Raw genomic sequence first — 27,960 nt, 5'->3', positions numbered from 1 at the left:
ATTACAGAGCGACTATAAAAATAAAAAACTCAGTATTAGTGGGGGATTTCAACTATCCCCATATTGACTGGGCACATGTGACCTCAGGACAAGATACAGAGATAAAGTTTCTTGACACCTTAAATGACTGCTTTGGGGGGCAGTTGCTTCTATAACCCACAAAAGGAGAGGCAGTTATTCATTTAGTCTTCAGGGGAGCACAGGATCTGGTCCAGGAAATGAATATAGCTAGACCACTCGGAAATAGTGAATTAATTAAATTTAACATCCCTGTGGTGGGAAAAACATCACAGCGGCCCAACCCTGTGACATTTAATTTCAGAAATGTGAACTACACAAAATGAGGAGGCTAGTTAAACAAAAATTAGAGTACAGTGTCAAAATTGAAATCCCCGCAAGCTGCATGGACACTTTGCAAAACCACCATATTAGAGGCTCAACTTAAATGTATGCCCCAAATTAAAAAAACACAGTAAGAGAACCAAAAATGTGCCATCATGGATTAACAACCAACTCAAGGTAGCAGTGAGAAATAAAAAGGCTTTGTTTAAAAAGTGGAAGTTAAATCTTAGAAGAGAGCATCAACTCTGTCAAATGAAGTGTAAAAGTATTTTTAGAAAGGCTAAAAATAATTTAAAGAGTAGCTAGCCAAAAAGCTCAAAAAGTAATAGCAACATATTAAAGTGTGTCAGAAACAGGAAGTTTGCTAAACAAACTCCCTCCCAGAGCCTTAAGTGGGTGGCAGGTTTGAGGGGGGCAAATTGCAATGAGGGGAAGGCCAGGAGCTATAGGGCACCACCAAAATTTCTGCAAACCTGCTATGTCTTGTCAGACTAGCTTCCGTGAGTGTACCTGGGCTGTCACTCAGAGTGGTTTTATTGTCTCAGTGAAGTGGCCTAAAAATATACAATTTTCATTCTGACCGTGATACCTCTGTTCCCCCCGCCCCCAAAATAAAACCCAGAAACCAAAATCCAAAACAACAACCAAAGCAGGACAGCAGCACTGATAAAATCACAGCTTCTCTGTATGGGCACTTCACCACCCACAGCCAAAACTGGTTATGGGCTTTATATGTCAGGAGGACATGGCAGATAATTCCTAAATTATACACCTGGATTGGCAGTTAATTGAATTTGTTCCCGGGGGGCATGGTGATGATGTGTATGCAGGGTGTGGGGAGGGAGGTGTTGAGGGTTCTGGCATCTGGAGGGTTTGGATTGACTCTCTTGATGCTCCATGAAGGGCCAGCAGGAGAGTTCGATATCTAGGATGGGGGATTCTGCAGGGATCCCAGGTCACGAGGTTCTTCAGGACACTTTGTCAGTCTTCTCTTTTCTCTACATTCCAGGAAGTACCTGGTTCCCACAGCACAGGGCCACATGGGGCTGACAACTTGGAGAAAATGGGGTGAATCTATATTTCATCTTGGTTCCCCCACTGCTATGTTCAATATTTTCCAGAAACTTCAAAACATTCAAATCTGCTGCATTGGCCCGAGACTCTAGGTGTCAAAATCAATTTTACAGTGTTCTTGTAAAACCATAAATTGGCCCGGGCTCACTGGGATGTTTGCAAATATCAACCAAACTGTCTGCTATGCTGGCCTGAATTTTGGGTGTGTTAACTAAGGCCCTCTGACCTTGCAACTGCAAACTAGAAACTAGAAAACTAGATTCAGCTGCAAACCCCAGATCTTCTAGATTGCGAGTCCACAAAGTCCAGTGGTTCTTCAATCTGGTGTGAGGAGACAACCCTTTTAAAAATATTTAAAAATATATTTTCAAGCTAGCTCATGATGATAAGCATTTCCTTACTCATAAATTTGGGCTGGTGTACCAAGAAACAGAAACCACCAGAAAGGGCATCATAGCCCAAAAGATGATAGATTAGATTAGACAGAGGACTGCAACATTTCCTTTTAACCTACTTTATGTAAAGCCAATGACCCTCACCCTGAGTTGTCACCACCTTTACACTAAGGTAACTCCATTGACTTCAGTGGAGTTATGCCAGATTTGCACTAGGGGCAGTAAAAGAAGAATGAGGCCTGGGCTCTTTTGTGCCTTTTCAAGGCAGCTTGAAGAAAGTAACTGGTCAAAATGACCCAGATATGGATAAAATGGACCCACTGGAATTTGTGTGTGGGTGGGTGGGTGTTTGTGTGTGTGGGGGTGTGTGTGTGTAAAATATATCAGGTTCTGGAAAGTGAAAGATTTAACACAACATCTGAAAGAAACAGAAAATGTGGGAGCTTTTACTTTAACTATTTTAGATATTTTTTAATCATTTCTGTAAAGCAGAAGTGTAGATGTGAAAGTCTGTGGTGGGGGCTACCAGACCATGAAATGCACACGTGTGGTAATTTGCAGCGTGTATTTCAAATTCAGCAAGCCATACCTTTAGCAATTTGTCTGTTGTCATAGCTCCACTGATAGAGCTCGGCCCAAATATATATATATAAGAGAAAGAGGGCCCAGGAACAGCATGATGGCAACCCAACAGTCATTCTGCATTCTACAAACTTGTGTACAGTGTCAAAATTGAAATCCCTGAAAGCTGCATGGACACTTTTCAAAACCACCATATTAGAGGTTTATAGAGTTTTTCGAATGTTACGCAGACAAAATGATTTGTCTTGTACCTGAGATCAGAGAAAGAAAGTGGAAAACAATCAATTATTTTTTAAGGTGGAGGGCAGATAAAAACATGAGAATACAGCTAAAAAGATTTCTTCATGAACTTCAGGATCACTTAGTGGATGAGGAGAGGGGGAGCAGGGAGCGAAAATCTGTTGACATAAACCTTGAATGATCAGGTCAGAAAATTGAAAACTGTCAGCAGTTAAGTGAGAGAGATTCAGAAAAAGAATAATTTCTGAGTTAAAGCTCATGAGCAAAACCTGACCCTTACTGGCAGAAGATGTGGGGAAATTGAACAATGGCAACCATTAAACAGCAGCAGAAAACCATTGCTAAGCCTTCATCCATAAAGTCATGAGTCAGGCCACCCAAAGTCATGAGACTGGCTTAAAAATCATGGGATTTTAGAGCAATACTTTTTATTTGCAGTCTGGTTTTGTAAGTTTTAGGGTTTCCCTGGTCTCCACAGTCATGAGGGCTGAAGTCTGTATATTTTGCTTACATAAATGCTGATATTCTCATATAACAACATGACTCCAGGAGCTGGGGCTTTTAAAAAAACAGTAAAATTTTTCATATCCAGCATTCTAAATAACCAGTATTTTCACCGTAAGTAAATTTTAGTCACATATTCTATAAGTGAAAGTAAATACAAATAAATGCAGCAAATACAGTTTACAGTACTACTATTGTTGGTAATTAAAGTACTCTGCATGTATTTTTGTTTGATTCTTAATAGCTAATCTTGTTTTTTCTTTACTGTTAGGCATGCCTAGGTATACCCCTTTACTGTCCAGAGTATCTGGCAATTTCCCAGTCCCGGGGCTGCCGATATGAAAGAGTTTACTGTCCTCAAATTATGAGACTCCCAAGAGGATTGCAAGAGTTGCAGTGCTGAATCGTACTGGCAGTTGAAGTACAAGACTAGGTGGTTTGGGATTTGACATGTGGCATGAGAATAGGATGGATGCAGAAGGTCACCAATGAGGAATTATATAGAAAGATACAGCCGAAAGAGAACCTGCTGCAGAAGGTTATAAAACAGAAGCTACAACTATTTGGGCATATTTGCAGAATGAATGACAAATGAAAAATCAAGACCCTGGTATTCGGCATAATGGACAGTTCGAATAGGAGAGGCAGACCCCACAGAGAACGGATAGATGATATAGTAGATTGGCGCGGAGCTAGTCTACAGAAACTAAGCCATTCCGCACTGGACAGGGAAAGATGGAAGGAAATAGTAAGGGAGGCATCACACACTAATGGGCGCTGAGCCCACAGTTATTGATGATGATGATGATGATGTGGCCTTGGGCAATTTGCTTCCTCTCTCAGTGCCTCAGTTTCAGGGTCTGTACATTGGGGACAATACTGCTTCCGTGGTTTAGGGTGGGTGGTGAAAATTAACTGAGGCTCAAGTACTATATGCAGGAGGGAAAGCTTATAGCCACAACTTGCAGCTGTCCCATGAGCCACCCTTCTGGCCCATGGTGAGCGTAGCAGGGCGGGAAGGAACGTCTGGTGGAGCAGTGCACGTCTTAAGCTAGCACGTTGCAAGCTGCAGCCCATGGGGTGACAGGTGAATGGGCTGGGAGCATAGAGGTGGTTACAGAGAGTCACCAGCTGGCACAGAAGTTGGGGCTCTCTCTGAGTGCCTGCAGATGGATCCCCTATCACCGTGCGTCAGCCTGGGGACCCCTGGGCTTGGTCCCATTAACATGGGGAGTTATGCTGCATCCAGCCTGTTACATCCCATTGGGGGAATGCCTCAGAGGTTGTTCCTTTAAGGGGGGTTAAGACCCCCTAGATCCTGTTCTGCCTCCACAGAGTGCAGGGATTCCTTGGGGTCTCATCCCATTAGGGGATTAAGGCCCCCGTCCCTCTTCTCTCCTTGGGTGGGAAGTTCCCCTCAGCCCTTGCCCTAGGCCCTGCCCCTTTAAGGTCGGGAGGGGTCAATTCCCTGCCTCTCGCCCCAGCTCTTGGTGAGCCCCCGGTGGGGATGGATGGGGAAAGGTGGGGGGAGGAGTAGAACACCGCAGAGCGTTGCATGCTGGGAGTAGTAGTCTTTTCAGAAGGAGTCTCCTCACGGGCCCTTGGCTGAGCCAATCAGTCCGCTCGGCCGTCACCGGGGCAACCGCGGCAAACAAGATGGCGTCGCCGAGCCCACCGGGGGGAGGGTAAGTCCGTTACGAGCCCGAGGCGGGCTTCAGCGCCCCCGTCCCCGAGACCCCCCAAAGGCCGGGCTGGGAGCCTCGGGGCTGTCGCCTGCTGACCTGCCGCCTTGTACAGGGACGCCCAGAGCTGTTGGATTTCGTGGGGATGTCTTGGTAGTGCCGGGTGAGATCACTGCCTTGCACGAGGGAGGACTCGTGAGATCACTACCTTGCACGAGGGAGGACTCGTGAGGTCACTGCCTTGCACGGGGATGCTTTTTGATGTCACTGTGTTTACAGGCTAGCCCCGCAGGCACCCACAACACCTCTGGAAGTCAAGGCTTTGCACAGTGGGAGTTTGCTATGTCAGTGTGCTTAGGCAGGGGTGTGCTGTGATGTCACAGCTGTGCACGAGGGTGCCCCCTGGGGAGTGGCTTTACACGGTGAACTGACTTTTTGAGGCAAAGCCTGCATATCACTTTGTGCTGCTCTGGTGCAATGATGGACAGTCATGATGCACAAGTTTGTCCATCCGTGCATCCTCCGGAAAGTGGTAGCCTTTGCCTGAAGGTTGTACCCAGCTGGTATGAAATGGAGCAGATTGTGGTCACCCTCATGTTTCACTTGGCAGCTGCAGCCAGTGGGGCAAACACTGGGCCTAGAATGAAGTGTTGTTTCGCTGGGTGTGTCTACAAACCAAAGAAAATCCTGCTCCTGTCCTGTGCCAGCTGACTAGAGCTCAACGGACTCAGGCTGTGGGGGTGTTTCATGGCTCGGCAGATTTCTGGGCTTGGTCTGGAGGCCTGGGCTGTAGGTTCCTGCAGGGTTGGAGGATCCCAGAGCTTGGGCTCCAGCCTGAATTCAGAAGTCTACACAACAATGAAAAAACTTCACAGCCTGCACTTTATGAGCCTGAGATTCCTGCTCTATATGAAACCAGGAAGGGTCACACACTGTGGTCTGCTCTTAGATCAACCTGCTCTGAGGGTGTGATGATAAAATACACCTTGGAGACATCTGCTTTTCAGCGTGCCCCCTCACTCTTATATTCCAGGGCATTTCACTCAGTTTCATTTTGCAGCCTGGAATTGTAATACTGTCTTTATTCCCTAGGATCTAGAGCTGTCTCAGATATAAAACCATGAGTTGTCCTCTTTCTTCCCTGGGAAAGCACCGCAGAGTCCCACTGCAGCAACATAGTACAGGGTAATTGAGACACAAGGGCTCTTCCTTGCTTTAAGTTTTGTTGCCATCCTTGCTTATTTGTGCAATTTTGATACTAGCTGCTTGGCTTAAGACTGTGATCAAAACAGAAATGACAAATGCCTCAAGACTGGCAGACTCTCTTCTCCCACTGCATACTCCACAACCCACATATGCTGCGTGGTGTAAACTGGGAGGGTTCTTCTTTGTTCTTGATCTTTCAGTATGCTGGGTCCTTTCAACTCCTATTGAAGTTAGTCTGAGTTAAGGACAGTCAGAACCACTCTGGAGTCTCTCAGCACCTCACAAAGCCAGAACTGTGCCATCTCAAAGCCAGCTCTGAGCCCCCATTCCATTGTGGGGCCCTATGTGAATCAGAATAATCTTTGCAATTATACAAACAAGAACAACCTGGGCCTCTTGGTTCAGCTGTGGCACAAGCTGGTCCACAGCCCCAGGGCTAGGAGGAATATTCCAGAATTCTGCATAGCAATGGCTGGCCAGGTTTGTTGTTTTTTTGCTTTCACTTAGCTGTACTGTGAAGCAGCTAACACAGCCATTCCCAACCTTTTCCAGTCAAGGACCCATTTTGACAATTCAGGAAGACTTGGTGACCCAAAGCAATTCAAAAACGGGGGGACACCAGCCTGGGCTGGGGGGGACCCCTGGCCCCCACAGCTGGAAGCCAGCCTGTGGGAACCCTGATGGGGGGTTGGGGACCACATCTCCTGCAGAAGCTGTAAGCCAAGGAGCTGATCAGCTCTGCCTGCCTGCCTGCTTGCTCACCCTCCCTTGACCGCAGGCCCCCATCTTACTTGAGCTGGGCACTGCTCCTCAGGTATGTTGTTCTCTGCCCCACAGCTGAAATGGTTCTCAGTTTAATTGATTGGCTTAACTGCCTGATGGCTATTAATCCAATTAAGAAGTTGAGAACCACTACAGGAGTGTGAATGGCTTCTTAATAGCCACCTGTGAAGCCCCCCAGCCCAGCCACTGACCCTTTTGAAATGTGATCTCCACCCACCTTTGGGTCCTGACCCATAGGTTGGGAAACCCTGAGTTAACACTAGTTGTGGCTTCTAGGGTGCATCTACACATGCAAACCCTCTTTCAAAAGAGGTATGCAAATAAGGTAAATCAAAAATGCAAATTAGAGATAAATTTGCATATTGGCACCTCCATTAAATAAAGGGAAGAAGGATTCTTTCGAAGATGGGTTTACTTTCGAAAGAGCAGCATCTACATTGGGTTTCTTCTTTCGAAAGAAGCTCTTTCGAAATTAGAATATGCAAGTGAGGTGGTGAATATGCAAATTTACACTTCATTTGCATTTTAGATGTATCTCATTTGCATACCTCTTTGGAAAGAGGAATGCAAGTGTAGACGTGCCGCAGACTGTGTCTACATGAGCACAAATCTTCAAAATGGCCATATTTCAAAGATTACTAATGAGGCATTTAATTGAATATTCAGCACCTCATTAGCATTAGAGAACAACAAGAAGTCTTGTGGCACCTTATAGACTAACAGATATTTTGCAGCATAAGCGTTTGTGGGCAAAGACCCTCTTCATCAGATGGATGAGTTTCAGAGGGTTTCAGAGGGGTATTTAAAGAGTAGGGTCCCAGTAAAAGGGAGGGCAGAGCTGACAAGGTCTATTCAGCAAGGTGGAAATGGTCCAATATCAATAGCACTTATCAAAAGAGTTAAAAACAAGTCAGATCACACAGCGGGATGTGCGCCTTTGTCAGAGGCTAATGGGGAGATATTAACACCCAGACCAGAGAAGCTGCCTTTGTAAACTGCGAGCAGCTCCCAGTCTCTGTTTAATCCATGGTTAATGGAGTCAAATTTGCAAGTAAATTGCAGCTCAGAGACCTCTCTCTCCATTTGATTTTTGAAATTTTTTTGTTTCTGGACTGTCACCCTTAAATCTGTCACTGAGTGTCCAGGGAGATTGAAGTGTTCTCCCACAGGCTTCTGTACATTAACCGTTCCTGATGTGTGACGGGTACCCAGAAGCCACCTGCTACAAGACAGGCCTCGCGAGGAAAACAAGAGAACACCACTGACCATCACATACAGACCCCACCTAAGGCCTCTCCAGCGCATCATCAGTGATCTGCAACCCATCCTGAACAATGATCTTTCACTCTCACAGATCTTGGAAGGCAGGCCTGTCCTCGCCTATAGACAGCCTGCCAACCTTAAACAAATCCTCACCAACCACTACAAATCACAAACCAGTGACTCCAGGCCTGGAACCAGCCACTGCAACAGCCCTCGTTGCCAACTCTGCTCACATATCTACACCAGTGACATCATCACAGGACCTAACATCAACCATACCATCAGGGGCTCCTTTACCTGCACATCTACCAATATAACATATGCCATCATGTGCCAGGAATGCCCCACTGCGATTTACATTGGCCAAACTGGACACTCTCTCCGTAAAATAATGAATGGACATAAATCAGACATCAGGAATGGTAATGTACAGATGCCTGTGGAAGAACTCTTCAATCTCCCTGGACACTAAGTGACAGATTTAAGAGTGACAGTCCTGAAACAAAAAAATGTCAAAAATCAAATGAAGAGAGAAATCTCTGAGCTACAATTTATTTGCAAATTTGACTCCATTAACCATGGATTAAACAGAGACTGGGAGTGCCTCCCAGCTTCTCTGCTCTGGGTGTTAATATCTCCCCATTAGACTCTGACAAAAGCTCACATCCCCCTGTCTGATCTGATTTGTTTTTTCCTCTTTTGGTAAGTACTATTGATACTGGGCCATTTCCACCTTGCTGAATAGACCTTGTCAGCTCTGGCCTTCCCTTTTACTGGGACCCCACTCTTTGAATACCCCTCCTCACTGAGTGGGATAAGAGGATTTCGAAAGATGCAGGTCCTTTCGAAAATGACCCCTGTGTAGCCATGCTGAGCCATGTGCTTTCGAAAGCGGCGCTTTCGAAGCATCCTTATGCTAATGAGGTGCTGAATATTCAATTATGTGCCTCATTAGTAATCTTTCAAATGGCCATTAGCATGGCCATTTTGAAGATTTGTGCCCGTGTAGACACACCCTTAGTGAGCTTAATTACAGCTAAACTGTAGAATACATTTTCTGCTGACAGTAAGCTGACACACAAGCAAGCGGGTCTTGTTTGATTTGTATCTGTGTGGAGAACTGGTAAGAAAGTGCAGGTAGTTGTACTTAAGAAGATTTTTGATGTAATTTACAAGTTTGCTAACCCTACAACAAATTACCCAGCAGCTAATTAACTTGCTGTTTGTTGTCCTGTTTACCTGCAGGAAAAGGACAGTGCCATTTAAACTGAGTGCCCACAACGGTGAGTAGTATCAGAGAGGTAGCCATGTTAGTCTGTATCTTCAAAAACAACAAGAAGTCCTGTGGCACTTTATAGACTAACATATTTTGGAGCATGAGCTTTCGTGGGTAAAGACTTTCTTTTCCCTTTACGTGGTTTGGGTTTAAGTGTTATGTGCTTAGCTCTTTCTTGTCCTTGATTTATCTCTTCTTCCCACGTGTGTATGAACTCAGCTTAGCAGGAAATAGTTTTCCCGTTCCCAGGATTCGTTAGAACATGGAGACTCTCTCAAATGCTCTCCAAACCAAGCTACTTCCCTCGTTCTTCCACTCTGTCATCTATGCTCTGAACACCAATATCTCAGAGCAAATTGTTTCCAAAGCCCTTTTTGAAACTCCATTCTTCTAGAAGCCTCACAAACCTCAGTTCTGGACAGTATGATACTGTTGTCACCTTTTTTAAAAAAAACAAATTCAATCCCATTGCACTCCTCCCTCACCCACAGCAAAAGCTCCTCTTAATTTAGCATCCTGGTTTCTATCTCCCAGTACACTTTTGTCTGTGTTCTTTGCCTGTCTGTTCAGAGTGGAAACTCCCCAAGGCATGGACTGTATTGTCCTATGAGTATTGTATTGTGCTGAACACACTCTTGATATTTAGTAATCATGGCTTTGGATGCCATTGGGTGGGCAAGTGGGATTGTGCCATAAGAATTCTGGGTTAGACCAAAGATCCATCTAGTTCAGTATCCTGTCTTCTGACAGTGGGCCATGCCAGGTGCCACGGAGGTAGTGAACAGAACACGCAGTCCCTGAGTGATTCCTCTCCTGATATCTATTTCCAGCTTGTGACAAATAGAGGCTAGGGACACCATTCCTACCCACCCTGGCTAATAGTCATGTATGGATCTAACCTTTATGAATTTATCCAGTTCTTTTTGAACCCTGTAAGTACTGGTAGTCACAATATCCTTTGGCAAGGAGTTCCACAGGCCTGTCATCCACTGCTTGAAGAAAAAATTCCTTTTGTTAGTTTTAAACCTGCTACCCATTAATTTTGTTTGGTGACCCCACTTTCTGATGTTATGGGAGCAAATAAATAACTTTTTCTTATTTACTTTTCTCATACCTCTCATGATTTTATAAACCTCTACCATATTCCCTTCTTAGACTCCTCCTTTCTATGGTTAAAAAGTCCCAGTCTCTTTAATCTTTCTTCATATGGCACATGTTCCAAACCCCTGATCATTTTTGTTGCCGTTTCCTGAATATTTTCCAGTGCCAATACATCTTTTTTGAGATGAGGTGACCACATCTGTACACAGTATTCAAGATGTAGCTGTACCATGGATTTATATAAAGTCAATGAGATCATCTCTGTCTTTTTCTCTATGTCTTTTTACATGATTCCTAGCATTCTGCTAGCTTTTTTGACTGCTGCTGTACATTGAGTGGATGTTTTCAGAGAGCTATCCACAATGGCTACAAGATCTCTCTTTTGAGTAGTTATAGCTAAATTAATCCCCATTATTTTGTATGTATAGTTGTATTATTTTTCCAATGCGCATTACTTTACGTTTATCAACATTAAATTTCATTTGCCGTTTTGTGGCCCAGTCACTTAGTTTTGTGAGATCTTTTTAAAGCTCTTCACAGTCTATTTTGTTCTTAACTATATTAAGCAGTTTAGTATCATCTGCAAATTTTGCCACCTCACTGTTTACCTACCCTCTTCACCAGGTCATGTATAAATTAGTTGAATAGGAATGATCCCAGTACAGACACTTGGGAGACACCACTAGTTATCACTGTTCATTCTGAAAACTGGCCATATATTCCTACCTTTTGTTTCCTGTCTTTTAACCAAACAAAACAGCAGAAATGTGGCACTTTGAAGACTGTCAAAATAATTTATTCGGTGATGAGCTTTCGTGTGACAGACCCACTTCATCAGATCAATAGCACTTCCAGTACAGACTGACATCTATAAATACAGAGGTCCAAAAAAAATTGCAGTTAAAACTGACAAATCAAGTACATAGGACTGAAGGAGGAGTGTGAGGGGGGTCTTTTAACCAGTTATCCATGAGAGGACCTTCTCTTTTATCCCATGACAGCTTACTTTACTTAAGAGCCTTTGCTGAGTGACTTAGCCATAGGTTTTCTGGAAATCTAAGTTCACTATCTAGTGGATCCCTTTGTCCACATGCTTATTGACCGCTCAAAGAACTCTAGTTTGGCATGATTTCCCTTTACAGAAACCATGTTGACTTTTCCCCAACAAATTATGTTCATCTATGTGTCTGACAATTTTATTTTTTTACGATAGTTTCAACTAATTTGCCTAGTACTGATATTAGATTTACTGGCCTGTAATTGCCAGGATCACCTCTAGAGCCCTTTCTAAATATTGGTGTCACGTTAGCTAGTTTCCAGTCATTGGGTACAGAAGCTGATTTCAGGGCTAAATTAAAAACCACAAGTAATAGTTCTGTAATTTCACATTTGAGTTCTTTCAGAACTCTTGGGTGAATGCCATCTGGTCCCTATAATGTTGTTATTATTTATCAGTTTCTTCCAGAACCACCTCTAATGACACCTCAATCATGGAAAATTCGTCAGATTTGGGAGTCTCTCTAACATCCTCAGCTGTGAAGACCAGAGCAAAGAATTCATTGAGTTTCTCTGCATTGGCCTTATCTTTGAGTGGTCCCTTAGCATCTCGATCATCCAGTGACCCCATGGTTGTTTAGCAGGCTTCCTGCTTCTGGTGTACTTAAAAAACATATTGCTCTTACTTTTTGACTTTTTGGCTAGTTGTTCCTCAACTCCTTTTTGACTTTCCTTATTGCGTTTTTACACTTATCATGACAGTTTATTCTTTCTGTTTTCCTCACTTTTTAAATTATGCCTTTTTATCTCTCACTGCTTCTTTTACCTGGTTGTTAAGCCACAGTAGCACTTTTTGGGTACTCTTACTATGTTTTTAATTTGGGGTGTATATTTAAGCCGGGCCTCTATTATGGTATCTTTGAAAAGTTCCCATGAAGCTTGCAGCAATTTTACTTTTGGCACTGTACCTTTTAATTTCTGTTAATTTAATTTAATTTCTGTTTAAATTCTGTTTAACTAACTTCCTCAGTTTTGTGTACTTTTACCCTTTCTGAAATTAAATGCCACAGTGTTGGGCTGCTAAGGTGTTTTCCCCATCACAAGGATGTTAAATTTCATTACACTGATAATTGCACTTCTGTCCCCCACCCTCTCCTTCCTTAATGATATACCCCAGCATATTCTTCACAAGATTTTTGGTAAAGTTTCATCTAAAAAGTGGACCTGGCCCTGCCTCTCATGCTTTCTTTGACTTTTCGATTCACAGAGGATGAAGCTGTGCTGCTGAATGACATCCTGTTTCCTAGAACAAAGATTCCAGTGCAAGACCTTTCCCCTTCCTGCTCAAAGGGATCAGCAACACAAACAAGTACCCCAGGTAACGTCTCTCTGAGATGACGTAAGCTGCTGAGCCTGATGCAGTGCTTTCATCAGGGACACACATACCTGTGATAGCCACTTAGACTCAGCCCTCATGTCTGTAACCTTCATAATCCACAGCTGGTGCTTCATTAGCAAATCCAGCCATGGAGTCGGGTGCTCATATCCCATTCATGAACACTTATGTGGTGTGCTGGTTGGTGATCTAGGGATGCATACACGATGTCTGCCGCAAGGTCCATATATACGAGGGAACAGAGGGATTTAGCCTTGTGTCCACATGCTGTCTGCGATGACTAATCCAGGATTCCCGCTCTATGTCTTCAGCCCAGCTAACGTGGCACTGGGCGATCATAAGCCTTCCCCTGGGCCAAATTAAGCTTGTAATTTTGAATGTTCTTTTTTGGGCGATGTGTTTGTATTTGTGCTTTTAGGGGCAGCTCCGACAGACATGGAGCTCATGTCTTCCATGATGCAAAAAATTGCTTTGTTGGAACAAAAAGTAAAGAGCCAAGCGCAAGAAATCCAGCTGAAGGTACAAATGCGACCCTCTGTGGAGCCTCTTTTGAGACCTGTCTGACCAGTTCTGACCCATGTTTGCCAGTGCTGTGATCATATCTAGTTCAGACTAACAACAAGCAGTTCTGTAGCATTTTAGAAATGAACAAATTTATTAGGTCACGAGCTTTCTTGGGTAAAACCCACTTCCTCAGTTTAGACCAAAACAGTGCCATTGTTTTGTAGGCAAGGCCTGTACCTTACTCATTACAGAAACAACCCACTGTAGACACCCAGCTGTAGTCTCAACAGGGCAGTAAGAGTGGTATGGCTGGGGACAGTCCATGCGGTGAGCCTAGTTAAAAAGAAGCCCTAGTTTCTTCTGCTTTGGTTGTTTCTTTTCTTCCTTCCGTTTTATGATGTTTGAGTTGATTAGACGGCCAGGGTCTCCAGGAAGCAGGAACTTCTGGTAGAAATGGGGGTGGGAACAGAACCCTGCTGTCAGTGTTATTGAAATGTTGGGGTGAGTAGTGTTACCAGTACTCCTGAGTTCTATCTCCAGGTTTGCCGTGTACTCACTAACAGCCTAACTTTGAGCTGCACTCTCATGGGGGCTAAGAGAGCATGAGCTCTGCCTGCATAACTGGGCTGTGGGTGAGAGGGAGAGCAGCTATCATGGGGTCGCTCTCCCCATCTCACTCAGGTGAGTAGGCAGCGTGACTTGGTGCCTGGCCTTCTCCTGGGAATATGCGGTTATATGCTGCCCCCTTATTCAAGGCTTGTGATAACCTCACAGTCCAGCCTTGTGTGATCCTCGGGCAAGTCAAACCCTTTCTAGATCTTACTTTGCCTATTCATAAAATGTGTAGTTAATCTGCCTGGCTTCTGGAAGCAGAGTGGCTAAATTAGTTGGTATTCAGAAAGGACTTTGAGATCTCAGAGGATAGACTCCAAGTGGAATCATTATTTTGCCTTTTTTCTTGGATCTGCAGGCTAGAAAGGTTGCTGAACTTGAAAAGAAGGTGAAGATCCTCCAGAAAGGAAATGGTATGTTGTTTTCCCCTTTTTGCCCCCTGTGTGTGGCTTACATCCTCTTGGTGTCAGACTGCACTCTTTTCTGGTACTGGGAGGTGCTTTGCTGCAGGGACCTTGTTACAGACCTTTCATTGGGTTCCAGTGGTCCCCAGTTTATACATTTAATTATACATTCTCTCACTGCTTCATTTGGCAGCAGGTTTTCAGTTCATGCATGCACCTGCAGATATATTTTAAGCTTGTTTCTTTACCGTAAAGTTTTCCCACAGTGAAGGAAACGAGGCTGAGAATGAAAGCACAAGATGGCCACAGACCCACGTGGTGTGTAGGAGTAGTCAGAAGAAATAAGGCGGGGAGGGGAACAGCCAATCCAGGGTTCAGATTTAGAGTGGCTGAAGAAAGAAATGGGCATTTTCTTGGGTAAATACATCAAAAGGGCCTCTTCCAGCCAAGGTTTACTGTGTGACCAGTCTTCCCTTTAAGTTGAGTTCTTAGGTGGCTAGCCAGGAGAGATTCGGGTGCTGCCCAGCTGATTAGCAGAGCGCCTACAGCCACCCATAGCCGGGAGCATGTGTTTCTATGGGTGGAGCACATCTACACATGCCTTGATGCACATAACAAAATTTATGCTGCCCATGGATTGGAAAAAATTAGAGGGACTGTTGTATGAAGCTCAAAGGACTGTCACAGCCAAGGTTTTCCCTTGTTCCACATGTGATCTAACTTCAAATTTGAATGAGTCCTGAGTGAATCTCTCCCTGTTGTTGATCCCCTCCGAGTCCCTTGGAATTCTGTAATTCCCTCACACTGAGCCCACACGCATGGGTAGATACCATAGGGGTTTAGGTGCTCAAGTCCCAGTTTTATTTCCAGCGTAATTCACAAAATTCCTGCTGAACCCTCATCTCACTAGGCACCTAACTTTTTTTCTGATCAAAATTTTCCTAAGCATCTGGGTTCCTGCCTCTGAGCATATGCGCTGCTACCTTCCCTCCGTAACCGTGGTGACTTCTTTACTCAAGAAATAGGGAATATCCACCTTGTCAAATCCTAGGCAGGGCTTATACACCCCATTCAGTCTATCTGTGCAGCAAAGTGGATCCAAATTCACCGGATGCTGATTTTTAATGGGGTTCTTATTAACTAACTGGGTCGAGTGAATCACTCCTGCTGTATCACTGCAGACAGCACCATTTACATCTCAGTGTTGTCCATAAATACCTGCCAAATGTCTTTTTGGGGGTCACCCTGGATGAACAGTTGGGGGCAGTGGACAAGGAGTTATGGTTGGCGTCTGTGCCTTGCAGACCCCCAGTGCGGTTACTTATAGTCAGGGAGCTGAGGATCACTGCACTACCTGACTGGTTATTTCAGCTCTTGTCTGAAGCTTTTTACAGCAAAAATAAAATACCACAGGTCTCTCTTATGCCGATTCCCTTGAGTCAAACAGAAGAGAGGAGCTGGAAGTGATGTGTCTTCAGCTGCAGAATCAGGTCTGGGAAATGGAGGTGAGCTGCACTGTCGGCCCATAAATGTTTGGGTGTTACTAATCTGACACTCCTTGTACTTTCTCTCCTTTTGAATCAGTTTTGTGAATCATCATAGCACTCCCACATTCTAGGGGGCAAAAAAACAAACCAGGGAATTTTAGAGCATATTGTGTGTAGATTCTTCGTTTCTCACTTCCTGTATGTTACATTTTACCCAGTTATTCCTTTAATGAGCGCAATAACTAGTTTGGCTAAAGCTTATCTTCTGGAAAGGTATCTAGTGACTCTTTCTTTGCAGTTGTTTAACCAATTATGTGTCTTGATATGAAGATTTCAGGAACTGGAGACTCCATTATTTTGGGGAGCTCTTCATGGACTTGTATGCTGTCATCTCTAGGGTGGAACCCAGTTGCCTTTAAATAGCTCACAGCAACAGCTACACAAGAGTGCAGGACAGGACATGAAGAGCTGTGTATCCAATGGCAGTGTGGGGAACATTTATTAATACTACTGCAGCTTTGCATTTTACCTCCTTTCACCCCAAGATCCCAAAACTGCTCTATTATTATCCCCATTTTAAAGACAGGGAAGCTGCATCACAGAGAGTTTAAGTGACCTGCTCAAGCCCGAAGTCCGAAGTCAGTGACTCTTGGTGATGCTCAGCTGTTTAATAGGAAACCTCATCGCTTTCCTCTATAATGCAAAACTGTTGTTTTTAACCTGGAGATTAGAGCAGGCAACTGGGAGTCAGGTCTTCTATGTTCTCCCAGTGATGCCATGCTGATTTCACTGCGTGGTCTTGAACAAGTTTCCTAACCTCTCTGTTCTGTTTTTGTGGGGTGTACAATGCAGGTAGCTGTCCTTACGTAACTCATATTTAGGTGTGAGGCTTAATAAATTGATGTTTGCGATGTGCTTTGAGATCCTTGGGAGAGGGGAGCTAAGTAAATCTGGCATTTTGGTGTTATTGACACCTGGCTAGATTGCATGCATTTTAATAGCTCTTATACACAAACTGCTTCCTTTTGATCTGTATGGCTCTGTTGTTTCAATCCCTCCTTTTGCTGTTCCAAGTTAACTGACTCATTTAGCAGAGGGGAAGTCTTTGCAGTGATCAAAGCCATGATGGACCGAGTGCTGAATGACTGATCACTGTGAATAGATTCATGCAACTTTTGGAGTCCAGGAAATGCTACTCTTCCTGTTCAGTGAGTTTTCTCACCCTCACATTCTGTAACAAGGTCAAACTTGTTCAAGGTGACATACGTTTTACAGTTCCCATTCCTGGCCTTTTATAGTCCCGTGCTCCTCAAGCTAGTTCATCTTCTTCTCCTCTTCCCCATGCAGCGGTTTCTGAATGACTATGGATTGATTTGGGTTGGAGAGAGGAAAGAACAGCTAGAAGAGCTGAAATCATTGAAGAAGCAGGAAAATCAGCCAGCAGGGGCTCTCTGGAAACCAGGTAAAGCAGCAATGCCCTTTGCTGAGGCAGAGAGCCTGTCCCTCATGACGTAGTTAAAAAGGTATAATATTCCCCAGGTGGAAAAAGAGATCAGCAGGGATTTATTAACCAATCAGATTCATGGCATGACAGGCCTTCAGGACTCCTCTTGAACAGCTCCATTGTGCCAAAACTTGTGCAGAGAGCTGTTATTCTGTAGGTGATTCATTCAGCTCTAATATTTACACAACAGCTGGGTGTGACCTGGGAAAGATGCACCTTTCCAGCTGAAGTGCCTGGTCCAAAAGCCTGTTTGGATGAACAGTATCAGAGAGGGAGCTGTGTTAGTCTGTAGCATTGAGAACAACAAAAAGTCCTGTGGCACCTTATAGACTAACAGATATTTTGGAGCATAAACTCTCGTGGGCAAAGACCCACTTCATCGGATGCATGAGTGGGGGGTGGTTTCATGCATCTGATGAAGTGGGTCTTTGCCCACGAGAGTTTATGCTCCAAAATATCTGTTAGTCTATAAGGTGCCACAAGACTTTTTGTTGTTTGGATGAATGTGTTTGGCTTGTTAGTTTGTTTTGAGCGGCACATTTTAGTTCCCTTTTCCTAAACTTTATTATCATCTCTGGGCACAAAGGGAAGAGATAAGCACCCAGTACCCTTTTGACTTCAGATAAAACTCAGTCATGTAACTGTCCTTTAGAAATCTCTCTCTTATCTGTAGAACAGGCACTGCATGGGCAGGAGCTGCTCAGGCTTCCCCTGTATGGCACTGCCAATGTGTTTCAGCTCTGAACTGGAGAGACCGAGGCTAAGTGGGGAACTTGGTGTCAGTGATGTCCCACGGTGCTTCTGTTGAGAAGAGGACCTGTTGGGAATGATAGCCTGAGGGGTCTGAAGCCCCAAACCAATCTCTTTGTTTCAGGGGAACACAAAAAGCTATAGTATGGGATTTTTCAAAAGCTCCTAAGTGTTAGAAGTGCACAGGTATCATTCCAAGTAATAACTTATAGTGGGGGTAAAGGTGCCCTGTAAAAAATTAGTACAGTTGGATGAAAGGGTCTAATGTTTATAGGTCTCTCTGGATGCAGATTGAATAGGATAAGTCTTGCAGACTTACAAATGCAAACATCCTTGCCTGTTATGATTTCCTCATGGTGATGCTGGGGCCCACATCCTAATCCATTTCAGTAGAAGGGAGACTTGCAATGTAACACAAAAGCTCCAGGCACGTAGTTTAGTAACTGCATGTATTGTATAAATCCCATTTCTTTTGGGGAGCTAAATTTTCAGAAGTAGCCCCCATACCTTGAACAATTTCAGCCTGATTCTAATCTCAGATAATGCACACATAAAATGGGTGAGAGATCAAAACGAGGCCCTTCCAGTATGCATTAGATGTGTGGCTTTGCCCCTAGTGCCTGACCCCATCAAAATACACTGTTGTTCCATTCCTCCATCAGCCATGTGAGTGGTTTTGTCAGGAGCCTCTTATGTTGTGTTGAATACATTGTATTATATTTAGTAATGGTGTCCTGATAAGTGCTAAGAGAGAATGAGAATATCTTTGCAGTGCTGTGCAAAACACCAGCTAATTAATTCTGCAACCTCTTAAAGTAGGCGAGGGAGAGGATCTCTGAATCGCAGTGGGTGTAGAGCACAAAGCATTGCTGCTTAGCTGCATGTCGGTTCCCTTGGCCTTATTTGGAAATTGATGCATTTATAAAGGTTGTTTCCTCTTATTGCTTCCCCCCCCCTCCCCCCGCAAGAGAATCTAGCAAAAGAGGAACTGAAAATATCAGAAGCCTCCTCCTGGCCCACTTCTCTGCACTCACTTTCTCACCTAAAAAAAACAACAAAAAGTCCTGTAGCACCTTAGAGACTAAAAATGTATTTAGCTTTCAGGGGTAAACACACATACTTGCCCAACTGTTGTCTGCAGACCTCTCCTGCTCTGCCCCCAAACCTGGGATCTTTTCTTCAAGCACCCAGATGACCCCCACCTTCACAATAACCCACCAGAAGGGGAAATGATTGTTTAGAAATTATTGTTTATGTGCCTCTGAAATCAGTCAGTCAGCTGGAGTCCTGTCTGTTCCCTACAGGAACAACTTTATGCGGCAGTTACAGCCTAGGTTAGACCAGCAGTTAAGTGCTTTGGGTCAGCCATCTCCCCTTCCTTTCTTGTATAGTACAGCACCAGGCAAGGAACAATGCCAAGTACATGCTAGCCACAAAAATGATCAGGGCATCCAAGGGGAGGGCTGTGGCGTTAGCAAGATGATGCATGTTCATAAGCTGATCACTAAGGGACTGATTCTCCATTCTGGCGTTATGTAGGCCTGTGCACAGTGGCTAATGGCAAAACACTGCCATTCTAATGTCATTGCACTTCACACTCACTTCCCAAAGAAGTAAATGGCATAAATTGGAGGCAGGTGGGAGCCAGGCCAAAAATGGTAGGGTTGGGATATCACCATGCAGAGAGACTCCAGGCTCCTCCCCATCGATAACTCTGCTTCCTTTGCTGCAGGCGATTCAACTGTTTCAAATTACCCAATCAATTTTGATTTAATTTTGGAAAACCTGAAAGATTTAAATGTGCTGGCCGGGGAAGGCGTGTCTCAAATTGAGCATACAGCAGGAGGTGCCAGACTAAGGCAGCCCGAAGCAATATCCCTCACTTTTTATCAGAATGGGATCATCATGTTCAATGGACCCTTCCGGTCATACGATGAGCCGTCCACGCAGGTAGGGATGAGTTCACAGAGGAAGCCAAGTGGTTGCCATCCAAGTGTTCCCTCAGCAAAGGCTGAGGGTGGGAATGGAGAGCGACTGAAGCTTGTGGGATGTCTCTAATCCCCTCTGCCTCCCACAGGGTTTGGCGAGGAACAGTGGCTGTTAGCGGGTCTGCCAGACTTTCCCAGGCAGAGAGGCTTTGGTGCCTTTGTTGGTCTCCTGGTCTGATGCAGGTGGAATGTATCAGCCATGAGGTCACTATGGAGTCTGTGTGCGGCCTGTTTTTTAAGCATTCGTGCTTTCTTTCAGCAATTCCTTCAAGATATCGTGGACGGCTATTTTCCCTCAGAGCTACAATCACGCTATCCAGAGGGCATTCCTTTTCAGGCAAGCAATGCAAAGCCCGGGCTGTCTTCCTGTTAGGAGACATCCCTTTCTCCGTGCAAACTACTTTTGTCTTATTGTTTGCACCATCGCCAGCCCAGCAGGCCCAGACGGTGCGGGGAGCCCAAGGCAACATGCCGACAGTAGGGGCCAGGCTAATGGGCCATGGATGCAACAGTCAATTGGAGTGGGGGGCCAAAGTCTTGCTTGCCTTGCCCTAGGGGTGGGCCTGGTTTACACCATTCCGCAGCCCTTTCTCAACAGGAAATGCAGATTGATGTTTTTACGCACAGCCCATATTCAATTAGACTTTTGAGGTGTTGCATGGGAACGCACCTGCTACAGCCGTCACAGGAAATGGCGAGGCTTTTGTGTGCTAGAGCTGAGCAGTTTGCCTGCTTCAGTGAATCCGGGATCTGAAAAAAACCATCTAGTGCAAAACTACTGAGCCAGTACAAAGCAGGCAAAGGGAGGCAGCTGCAGAAGATGTTATCTAGTTCTTCAAATATAGGTGCCTAAAATTAGGCACACAAATCACATGGAGTCGTATATGCTCAGCCCCTCGTGGAAATCAGGCCACTTCCATGTAGGTGCCTAATTTTAGGTGTGCAAGTTTGAAAATGTTGGGCTACAGCTGTGGGGACTAGAGAGTCAGGGAGCAATGGAAGACACCCTGTGAGGATTTAAGGTACATCCAATTGCTAGTAAAATACCTGCAGCTGGTCTGTGTCCACTCACTTGGGCTCTGGAACCCTCCCCACTAACAAGGTCCTAGAGCCTGGGCCTCAGGCCAGGTCCAAGCATCTACCCAGCAATTGCGTATCTCTGCAGCCCATGAGCCACAGGTGTTTTATTGCAGTGTGAATGTACCCAAAATGACCACGTGCTTCTCTGGCAGTTGTGTTTTGCTGAACTGGGTGGGACTGGGGATTTAGGGGTGGGATGTGGTGCTCTTGCTTCTTCAATTTCAGAGAGCCATCTGGTGTCCTGACTGCTTGTACACCCTTCTCTTAGCATTGGTCAAAGCAAATCCAGAGGTGAACCAATTGGTAAAAAATAATATTTAGCAATTTCACACCATCTTTCTGCTCAGGTTCAATTTTTATAGATGGGGAAACAAAGGAACAAAGCAGGGTCAAAGGAATGTGCTAATGTGTGCAGGTCTGGGCTTATGTGATCATCTGTTTTAGAGCCTGCATGTGACATTGAATTGCTAACGAGAAGAGTCTGAGACTTGCAGGGAAGCAGCTGTGAGTTTATTTTGTTAGAGGATCTAAGGGATCTGCACACAGCTTCCTTTACAGCAGTTCCTATGTTAGAACCGCTCTCAGGAGCAACTAGCTGTATCTGTCTGTTGCTTGTTCTTGTTTTGTTCTTACAACTTAATCTTTAATGTGCCCTGATGAAGGGAGAGCTAGGTCCTGCAGGCAGACAGGTTTGCTAATAGCAGCTAGCATTAATTTAACAGGTCACTGACAAGAGAGACGTTTTCTTTCGGGAGAGGCAACTGTCGGAGAACTTTCCTGGCCAGGGGCAGGTAGTTGGCCATTTGAGGTCAAGTGAGGTGAAAGAAACCAGTGAGGTCCCAGGTGAGTCTTTTACCCTTTCTACTAATCCCTGGAGAGCCTCTGTTTAGTCCCAAAAGACAAGATAAATAAAGCCCTGGTGGACCCTGGAAACAGCCAGCTAGCTACTAGGGCGTTAATTCTGAGAGGCTGTCTTGGTGATATTTCTGAGATGACATGCTGACAGGAGGGGACATGTATGTGGTTCATGTGCTGCCGCAGTAGCTGAGAACCAGATAACACAACAGTCACTCAGTTTCAGGATGACCACCCAAGCAAACAGTCCTGAGAGTTCAGTCCTTCCTAAAATACCATTGAACAGGGCAGTTTTCCCAGAATGTGCATGAAACCCGGAGCTCATTCTCAGCAGAGGTCCTTCCAAAGTCGCCCACGTGAGACATTCATACGAATGGCGTGGGGACTGAGCTGTCAAACAAGGATTTCTTCTACTGCAAGTTACTTATACCCCCGCCTCACAAGATTCCCACCCCCACCTCACAAGATGCCAGCCTCATCTTCTCTGTCCCCGATATGTCACAGCACATCTCCAAGCCATGGGGAAAAGACACATTAATTAGGACCAGTTTTGTCCCTTGTTTTCTTTCTAAATTCCAGAAATCTACTGCCCAGAATTACTCTCATAGATTGAAAATAAAACTGCCCTGGCTAGATCTTGGAAGGTCTGGTCACACATGTTCCGACGTGTAGCTGCAGAGTGGGAGTAGTCATGTTGGTTATGTATGTTCCTGTTCAACCGTGTATGGCATTATAGTAATAGGTGCATTTCCCATCAGCAGTTGTATATCACCCTATTATTTATTTTCTGTGGAATTTGGATCACGTGTCTTATGGGTGGTTTCTAGTAACCCATTCCCAAAGGGGAACTGTCCAGGGTATAATTCTAATGAGCCCCAAAAGTGGAAAGTTCTAGTATTAGTGTAATTGCTTGGTTTGATGTGATACATACAGAATTCCTCCTTTCCCCTAACCTTGTAACACTCCTCCCCTCCCCCGCCACCCGGTCTCCTGGCAGGTCCCAAGCTCTCACTGGAGCAGTTTCTCAACAAACTTCCCAAATCCTTGGTCCGGGATGCAAAAGTGATTGATATCCGACGGCCAATCAAGGAAACTCTGCAGGTATGACAGAGCCCTGCGCACACTGAGCCTAAGGGCTGGGCTAGGCTTAAAATTTAAGTCAGTCTAGCTACATTTCTAAGGGGTGTGATAAATCCCTCTGAGCTCACCTGACCCTGAGTGTAGATGCAATGTGGTTGGTGGAAGAATATGGCTCAGGCAGGTGGATTACACAGAGCGTCCACATAGGCAACGAATGATATGGGGCTGTGATATCCCAGCAACAGGCGTGTTCCTGGCCCGAGGCCAGGCTCCACCAAAGCTCTCTGCCTGCCATGCCTTGAGCTCCTTGCCCTCCGTATACACTGGTGCACCCCTCCTGCCAGCTTCCTCAAGCGCGCCCCCACTGGACCCACCTGCTGCCTTCAGGTGACTTAAAACACCCCAGGCCCCCTGCCACTGGCAATGCATCATGGCCAGAGCAGCAGCCTGGGAAGAGGAGGGCCGCCTGTTCCAGCTGCTTTGAGGATCAATATGAAGGGCCCAGATACTACAGTAATGGGGCCTTAGGCTGGAGAAGCCCATTGGTCTTGTAGATAGTGTACTCAGGAAGATGGGACATTCACCACCTGTGCCCAGAAAACAGGGGACTGTCCCCCATGTATTTATCCAGGCAACTTGGGCAGATAATAGCTGATGATTTCCTGTTTGGTTTCAGGGCTCTGATGGGACACGTAGCAGCGAAGTGATCCTGGTGGAAACACCCAGCATTGGGACAATGAAGGAGAGGTAAAGAACAGTGGTCCCTTGGCCAGTACACAAAGTCCCTCCTGGCTGGCTACCAGTCACAGGTCAAAGGCAGCCTATAAGGGTTGCCTTAGTGATTTGCCCCATCTTGCTGCTTTGTGATGGATAAAGAGGGCCTGAAAAGGGATGGTTTGTTTGTTTTAAACCAAAAACTCTGTACTTTTATCTGCTTGGCTTTTACTTTAGAAAGAGCAGAAAGGCCGGGATTGGTCTTTTCTAGTTTGGAGAGACCTCTGAGATGTTTATGGTGAATTCTGACATCTTCTTTCAGAATGTTACCAACAGCTTCCTTTATTCAAAATGTTAGCTAGCCCTTGGTGTTAAAGGGGTGTTCACAAGCAAAGCCCCAGGAGTTTCAACTGGCTGCCTATAAATTCCTTCTGCTCTCAATTATCACCATCTGAATGGGGAAGTGTCTCCTGGGAAGAGTGAGCAAATGGGTCACCATTGCACCAGTTCTCATTTAGTCACAGTCTTCCAGGCTGGATGAGACCTGAATTTCTATGGTCAGCATAAACCCAAGAGAATTTTGTATTTAAAAAGGCAAATAAACAATCCTCCTCGGCAGCCTTCATCCATAGCAAAGGACACCAGCTGGTCTCAGCAAGTCAAAGAGCACCTCATCATATCAGACAGGAATGAATAGTAACAGAGAGAGAGCTGTGTTAGTCTGTACTCTATGAAAGCAAAAAAGCAGGCCAGCAGCACTTTAAAGACTAACAAAATAATGTATTCTTTTAATATTATAATGTAATATAATAATATAATATTATTTTTAATAGTATAATTTAGCTGAAGAAGTGGGTCTGTCCCACAGAAGCACATCACCTAATAAATTATTTTGTTAGTCTTTAAAGTGCTACTGGACTGCTTTTTTGTTTTCCTATCAGACGTGCTACAACCTCGCCCTTAGGGGGGGTAGAGCTGATTTTCCACATGCAGCTATTTCAGCACTTTGTAGAACATGCTGGCCTATTTGCCCACAATTAGTCAGGGCTCAGGGAACTGCTATGGGTTTGTGCTGCTGAAGCTATCTACTGTAAGGCAACAGGACATGGCACGGCCCACTGGTATAAAAAACACCCCCCAGTGAGTGGGGGTAGCTCCCCGATGAGCAAGAGAGAGAGTCTTCCATCAACATAACGCTGTTCACACCAGTGCATCTGTCTGGGAAATTTAGCATTGGCAGGGGATGCTTTTTCACACCCCAGCTAACAGTAGTTTTACCTACAAAAGTGCTAGTGCAAACATAGCCTTAGATTTTTAAACTACTGTCCTCTATTCTAGCACCTCCCTTTCCTCATTGTCTCTCTTCTGATGCTCTGCCAACCCAGCCCCCTCATCATGACTGATGAGTCTCTATCAAATGGCTGTTTCTTGTCTGCCTGGCTTTTATGGCCCTCAGGTTGAAGGTAGCCGAGCAGGATCAGCCTCCAGCCTCCAACATTTCCACTCTCCGGATAAAATCTGAGACTGGGGAGCAGACATACATTGTAAAAATGCTCTTCACAGAGACCATAGGAGACCTGCGCCAGCACCTCGCCCAGAGCAGGTAGGTACAGGAATATGCCAGCAGGCTGGCGGGAGGGGCTGCTGTAAGCCAGTTGGACTCCCGCCCACCCAGTCAGGCCACAGTGAAAACCAGACCAGTGGCATTTCCACATCCCCAGTGATCTCTGGAATCGAGCTGCCTGAAGAATACCCTGAAATAAGTCCAGCAGGTACGGGATCCTGATGCCTGTGTCTACCAGGTGCTGAGCCCCCTCGGCGTCCACTGAGGTTGAGGGAGCTCATCTCCTCTCTGGGGGTGCTGAGTGTGTCAGGCTCAGGCCAATAGCCTGGGAATTATGTATGGATGTAAAATTCCACGGCCTGCTGCTGTGGCCATTCTGCTTCGGGAGCATTCCAATCTCCTCCTTACTACCTGCACTGGTTCCTGTCACGAGTTGCTCTTGCTCTTGAAATTGGCCCTGCCCTTCTCACAATCCACTTTGCCACTGCCCTTGTTAACATCCTGGAGGCAGCTTTGGCCTGTCAGGGGCACCTTCTCTCTCTCCTGTCCCTGCTCTCCTTACAGGTCTGGCGTAAGCTCTGTGTGAGCCCTCCATTTAACAGAGTAAGGGGGGAGGGGTGCCATTAAACCCAAAAGTCTGTTAAATCAGAGGGTTTACTGGCCCGCCAGCCCTTCCCTCTCCCCCTCAAAAAATGTCCATGACTCAGAGCTGCTGGAGCTGGAGCCGGCTGCTGGAGGCTCTGGCAGGGCCTGGCGGAGCCACCACGCACACCTCCCACCAAGGGGGGCCATACGCAAGTGCCATCTGCCTGCCTATGCGCCACGCTCGTGGTGGGAGGACAGCAGGATGTCTCCACAGGGTGGACGCAATAGACACTCCAGCCGCGGCAGTAAATCACCCTATGTACTTTTTTGGTGGGGAGGGGAATTTAGGATTTTACAGGCAGACTTCGGGAACAATGGGTGGGCTGAGGGCGTCCGTTGTTCCCAAAGTCGGGGTCCATAAATCGAGGATTTACTGTATTGAGTGGTAAGAGCTGTCCCCTCTGTAGCAGCTGCAGTCTGGAACGGCCTTCTGCTGGCTGGGCTTTCTGTGTCAAGTGGAAACAGCCCTGTTCCTCTTAAACGCGCCAGCCCTCTGCTCTTGTGTAACTCTGCATCTGGCTTATTCCCATCAGCTCTGCAGAACCTTTTGGAATATGTCTCACAGGAAAGATTGTCCTGTTCTTTCCTAGGGGTGGAGAACGACAGCCCTATGAGATCATCAGCACCTTTCCCCAGAGAGTGTATACGGACAACACCATGACCCTGCAGGAGTGTGGACTGATTCCTAACGCTTCCCTGCTGCTGCGGGAAAAGATCCCTTCTGCCCAGGAGGGCCAGGGCCGCAGATAGTTTCACAGCTTCACATGAGCTAGTTGGTGTTTTGGCTGCTGCTTTACATGATGCAACTTGCTTTCCTCCCCACCCCGCCCTTGGTCAGGGTTCTGGGGTAAAGCAAGAGGAAGGAGCAGCCTTGCATGATCAGATAAACTGCAGCCTCTGTCTTTCTCAAGGGGACTGAGGGTGGGGTTGTCTTTCTAGATTCAGTTCAAGGGCATTGTTTACTTGGGCCTCCCGCTTCCTGGAAGCGAAGCGTGGGGCAGAAGTAGCGCCGGAAGTCTAACTCCTATTAGTGAGGAAACTCCCAAGGCCACACTCTGCCGGGCTGGATCCTGCTAGCTTCTTGGGGCTTCCTTTAAAGGCCTTCCTGGCCTGTTGCCCCGTGGGCTCATATTCAAGCAGGGTTTCTCTCCCCCTTTGATGAAATTCCCATGAACTTTTTGCCCTGCTGAAGCTGCAGTGAGTTCAGTTCAGCAATGCCTGTATCCTCTCCAGCAGGTCCCTTTTGTCTACACTGCAGTAAAGACAGCTGGCACCAATCTCAGCCCACGAGTTGGGCTTATAGGACTCAGCTGCGGGGCTACAAATAGCAGCGGAGATTATCAAGGCACAAGGAGCAGTGTGGCAGTGAGACACCCCACCTTCTTTGAAGGGTTTCAGAGCCCAGACCCCAGCCTGAGCCTACATTGCTATGCTGTAATCTTTAGCCCATGAAGCTGAGGTAGGCCAGATACAGCACAGCCATGCTGTGGATCTTTTATTGTAGACTAGGCAGAGCCTTAGAGAAGGAAGCTTATACACAGCATACATGAAAATACTGTCAGGCCACTCCAGCTAGGTTACAGTCCAGTTTCCACATGCATCTGCTCCCTTCATTAGGGCCAGACTCTGAGCTCACACTGGTGTACAAACAGGCTTAACTATTAAAATCAATAGGATTAAACTGGACTGAGTGGAATCAGGCACTGAGCCACTTGCAGCTCTGAGATGCAGCCAGACCCGCTGCAGCGAGGAGGTGCCAATACTGTCATTTCCTGGACATGATTTTTTCCTTTAAACAGACCTCATGTCCATTGTTAACAGCCTACAGTCTGTACGCCTGAGCCCAATCACCAGAGCATCAGGTTCTGCCTCCCCCCACCCTCATCAGCCCTGCTGCAATGACATGAAAAAGCCAGCTGCGTTCAAGGAGAGC

At 45.8% G+C, this 27,960-nt stretch overlaps 1 protein-coding gene and 1 long non-coding RNA gene across 4 annotated transcripts; both read left to right on the top strand.

Moving 5' to 3' along the window:
- Positions 1–9,320: 9,320 nt before the first annotated feature.
- Positions 9,321–12,817, top strand: LOC142001273 (uncharacterized). The gene is made up of 3 exons (XR_012642427.1): positions 9,321–9,354; positions 11,904–12,104; positions 12,712–12,817. It is a non-coding gene; the product is annotated as an uncharacterized LOC142001273 (long non-coding RNA).
- Positions 12,818–13,266: 449 nt separating this feature from the next.
- On the top strand, positions 13,267–27,722 carry UBXN11 (UBX domain protein 11). 3 transcript variants are annotated; one of them, XM_074976333.1, is made up of 11 exons: positions 13,267–13,359; positions 14,315–14,369; positions 15,774–15,865; positions 17,195–17,309; positions 19,834–20,051; positions 20,349–20,426; positions 21,892–22,012; positions 23,022–23,125; positions 23,781–23,851; positions 25,275–25,421; positions 26,618–27,722. In XM_074976333.1, the coding sequence occupies exons 1-11, from the start codon at positions 13,276–13,278 to the stop codon at positions 26,775–26,777; spliced, it is 1,245 nt and encodes a 414-aa protein (XP_074832434.1). In that variant the 5' UTR covers positions 13,267–13,275; the 3' UTR covers positions 26,778–27,722. The 3 variants fall into 3 exon arrangements, with proteins under 3 accessions (XP_074832434.1, XP_074832435.1, XP_074832436.1); XM_074976334.1 differs by lacking the exon at positions 20,349–20,426; XM_074976335.1 differs by lacking the exons at positions 13,267–13,359; positions 14,315–14,369; positions 15,774–15,865 and adding an exon at positions 16,926–17,055.
- Positions 27,723–27,960: the final 238 nt, after the last annotated feature.

Source organism: Carettochelys insculpta, chromosome 24, assembly GCF_033958435.1.
Source record: "Carettochelys insculpta isolate YL-2023 chromosome 24, ASM3395843v1, whole genome shotgun sequence".
In the NCBI taxonomy this organism is placed as follows: Eukaryota; Metazoa; Chordata; order Testudines; family Carettochelyidae; genus Carettochelys; species Carettochelys insculpta.
Note: the sequence above shows the minus strand (reverse complement) of the source record. Positions and strands in the feature narration are given on the sequence as shown.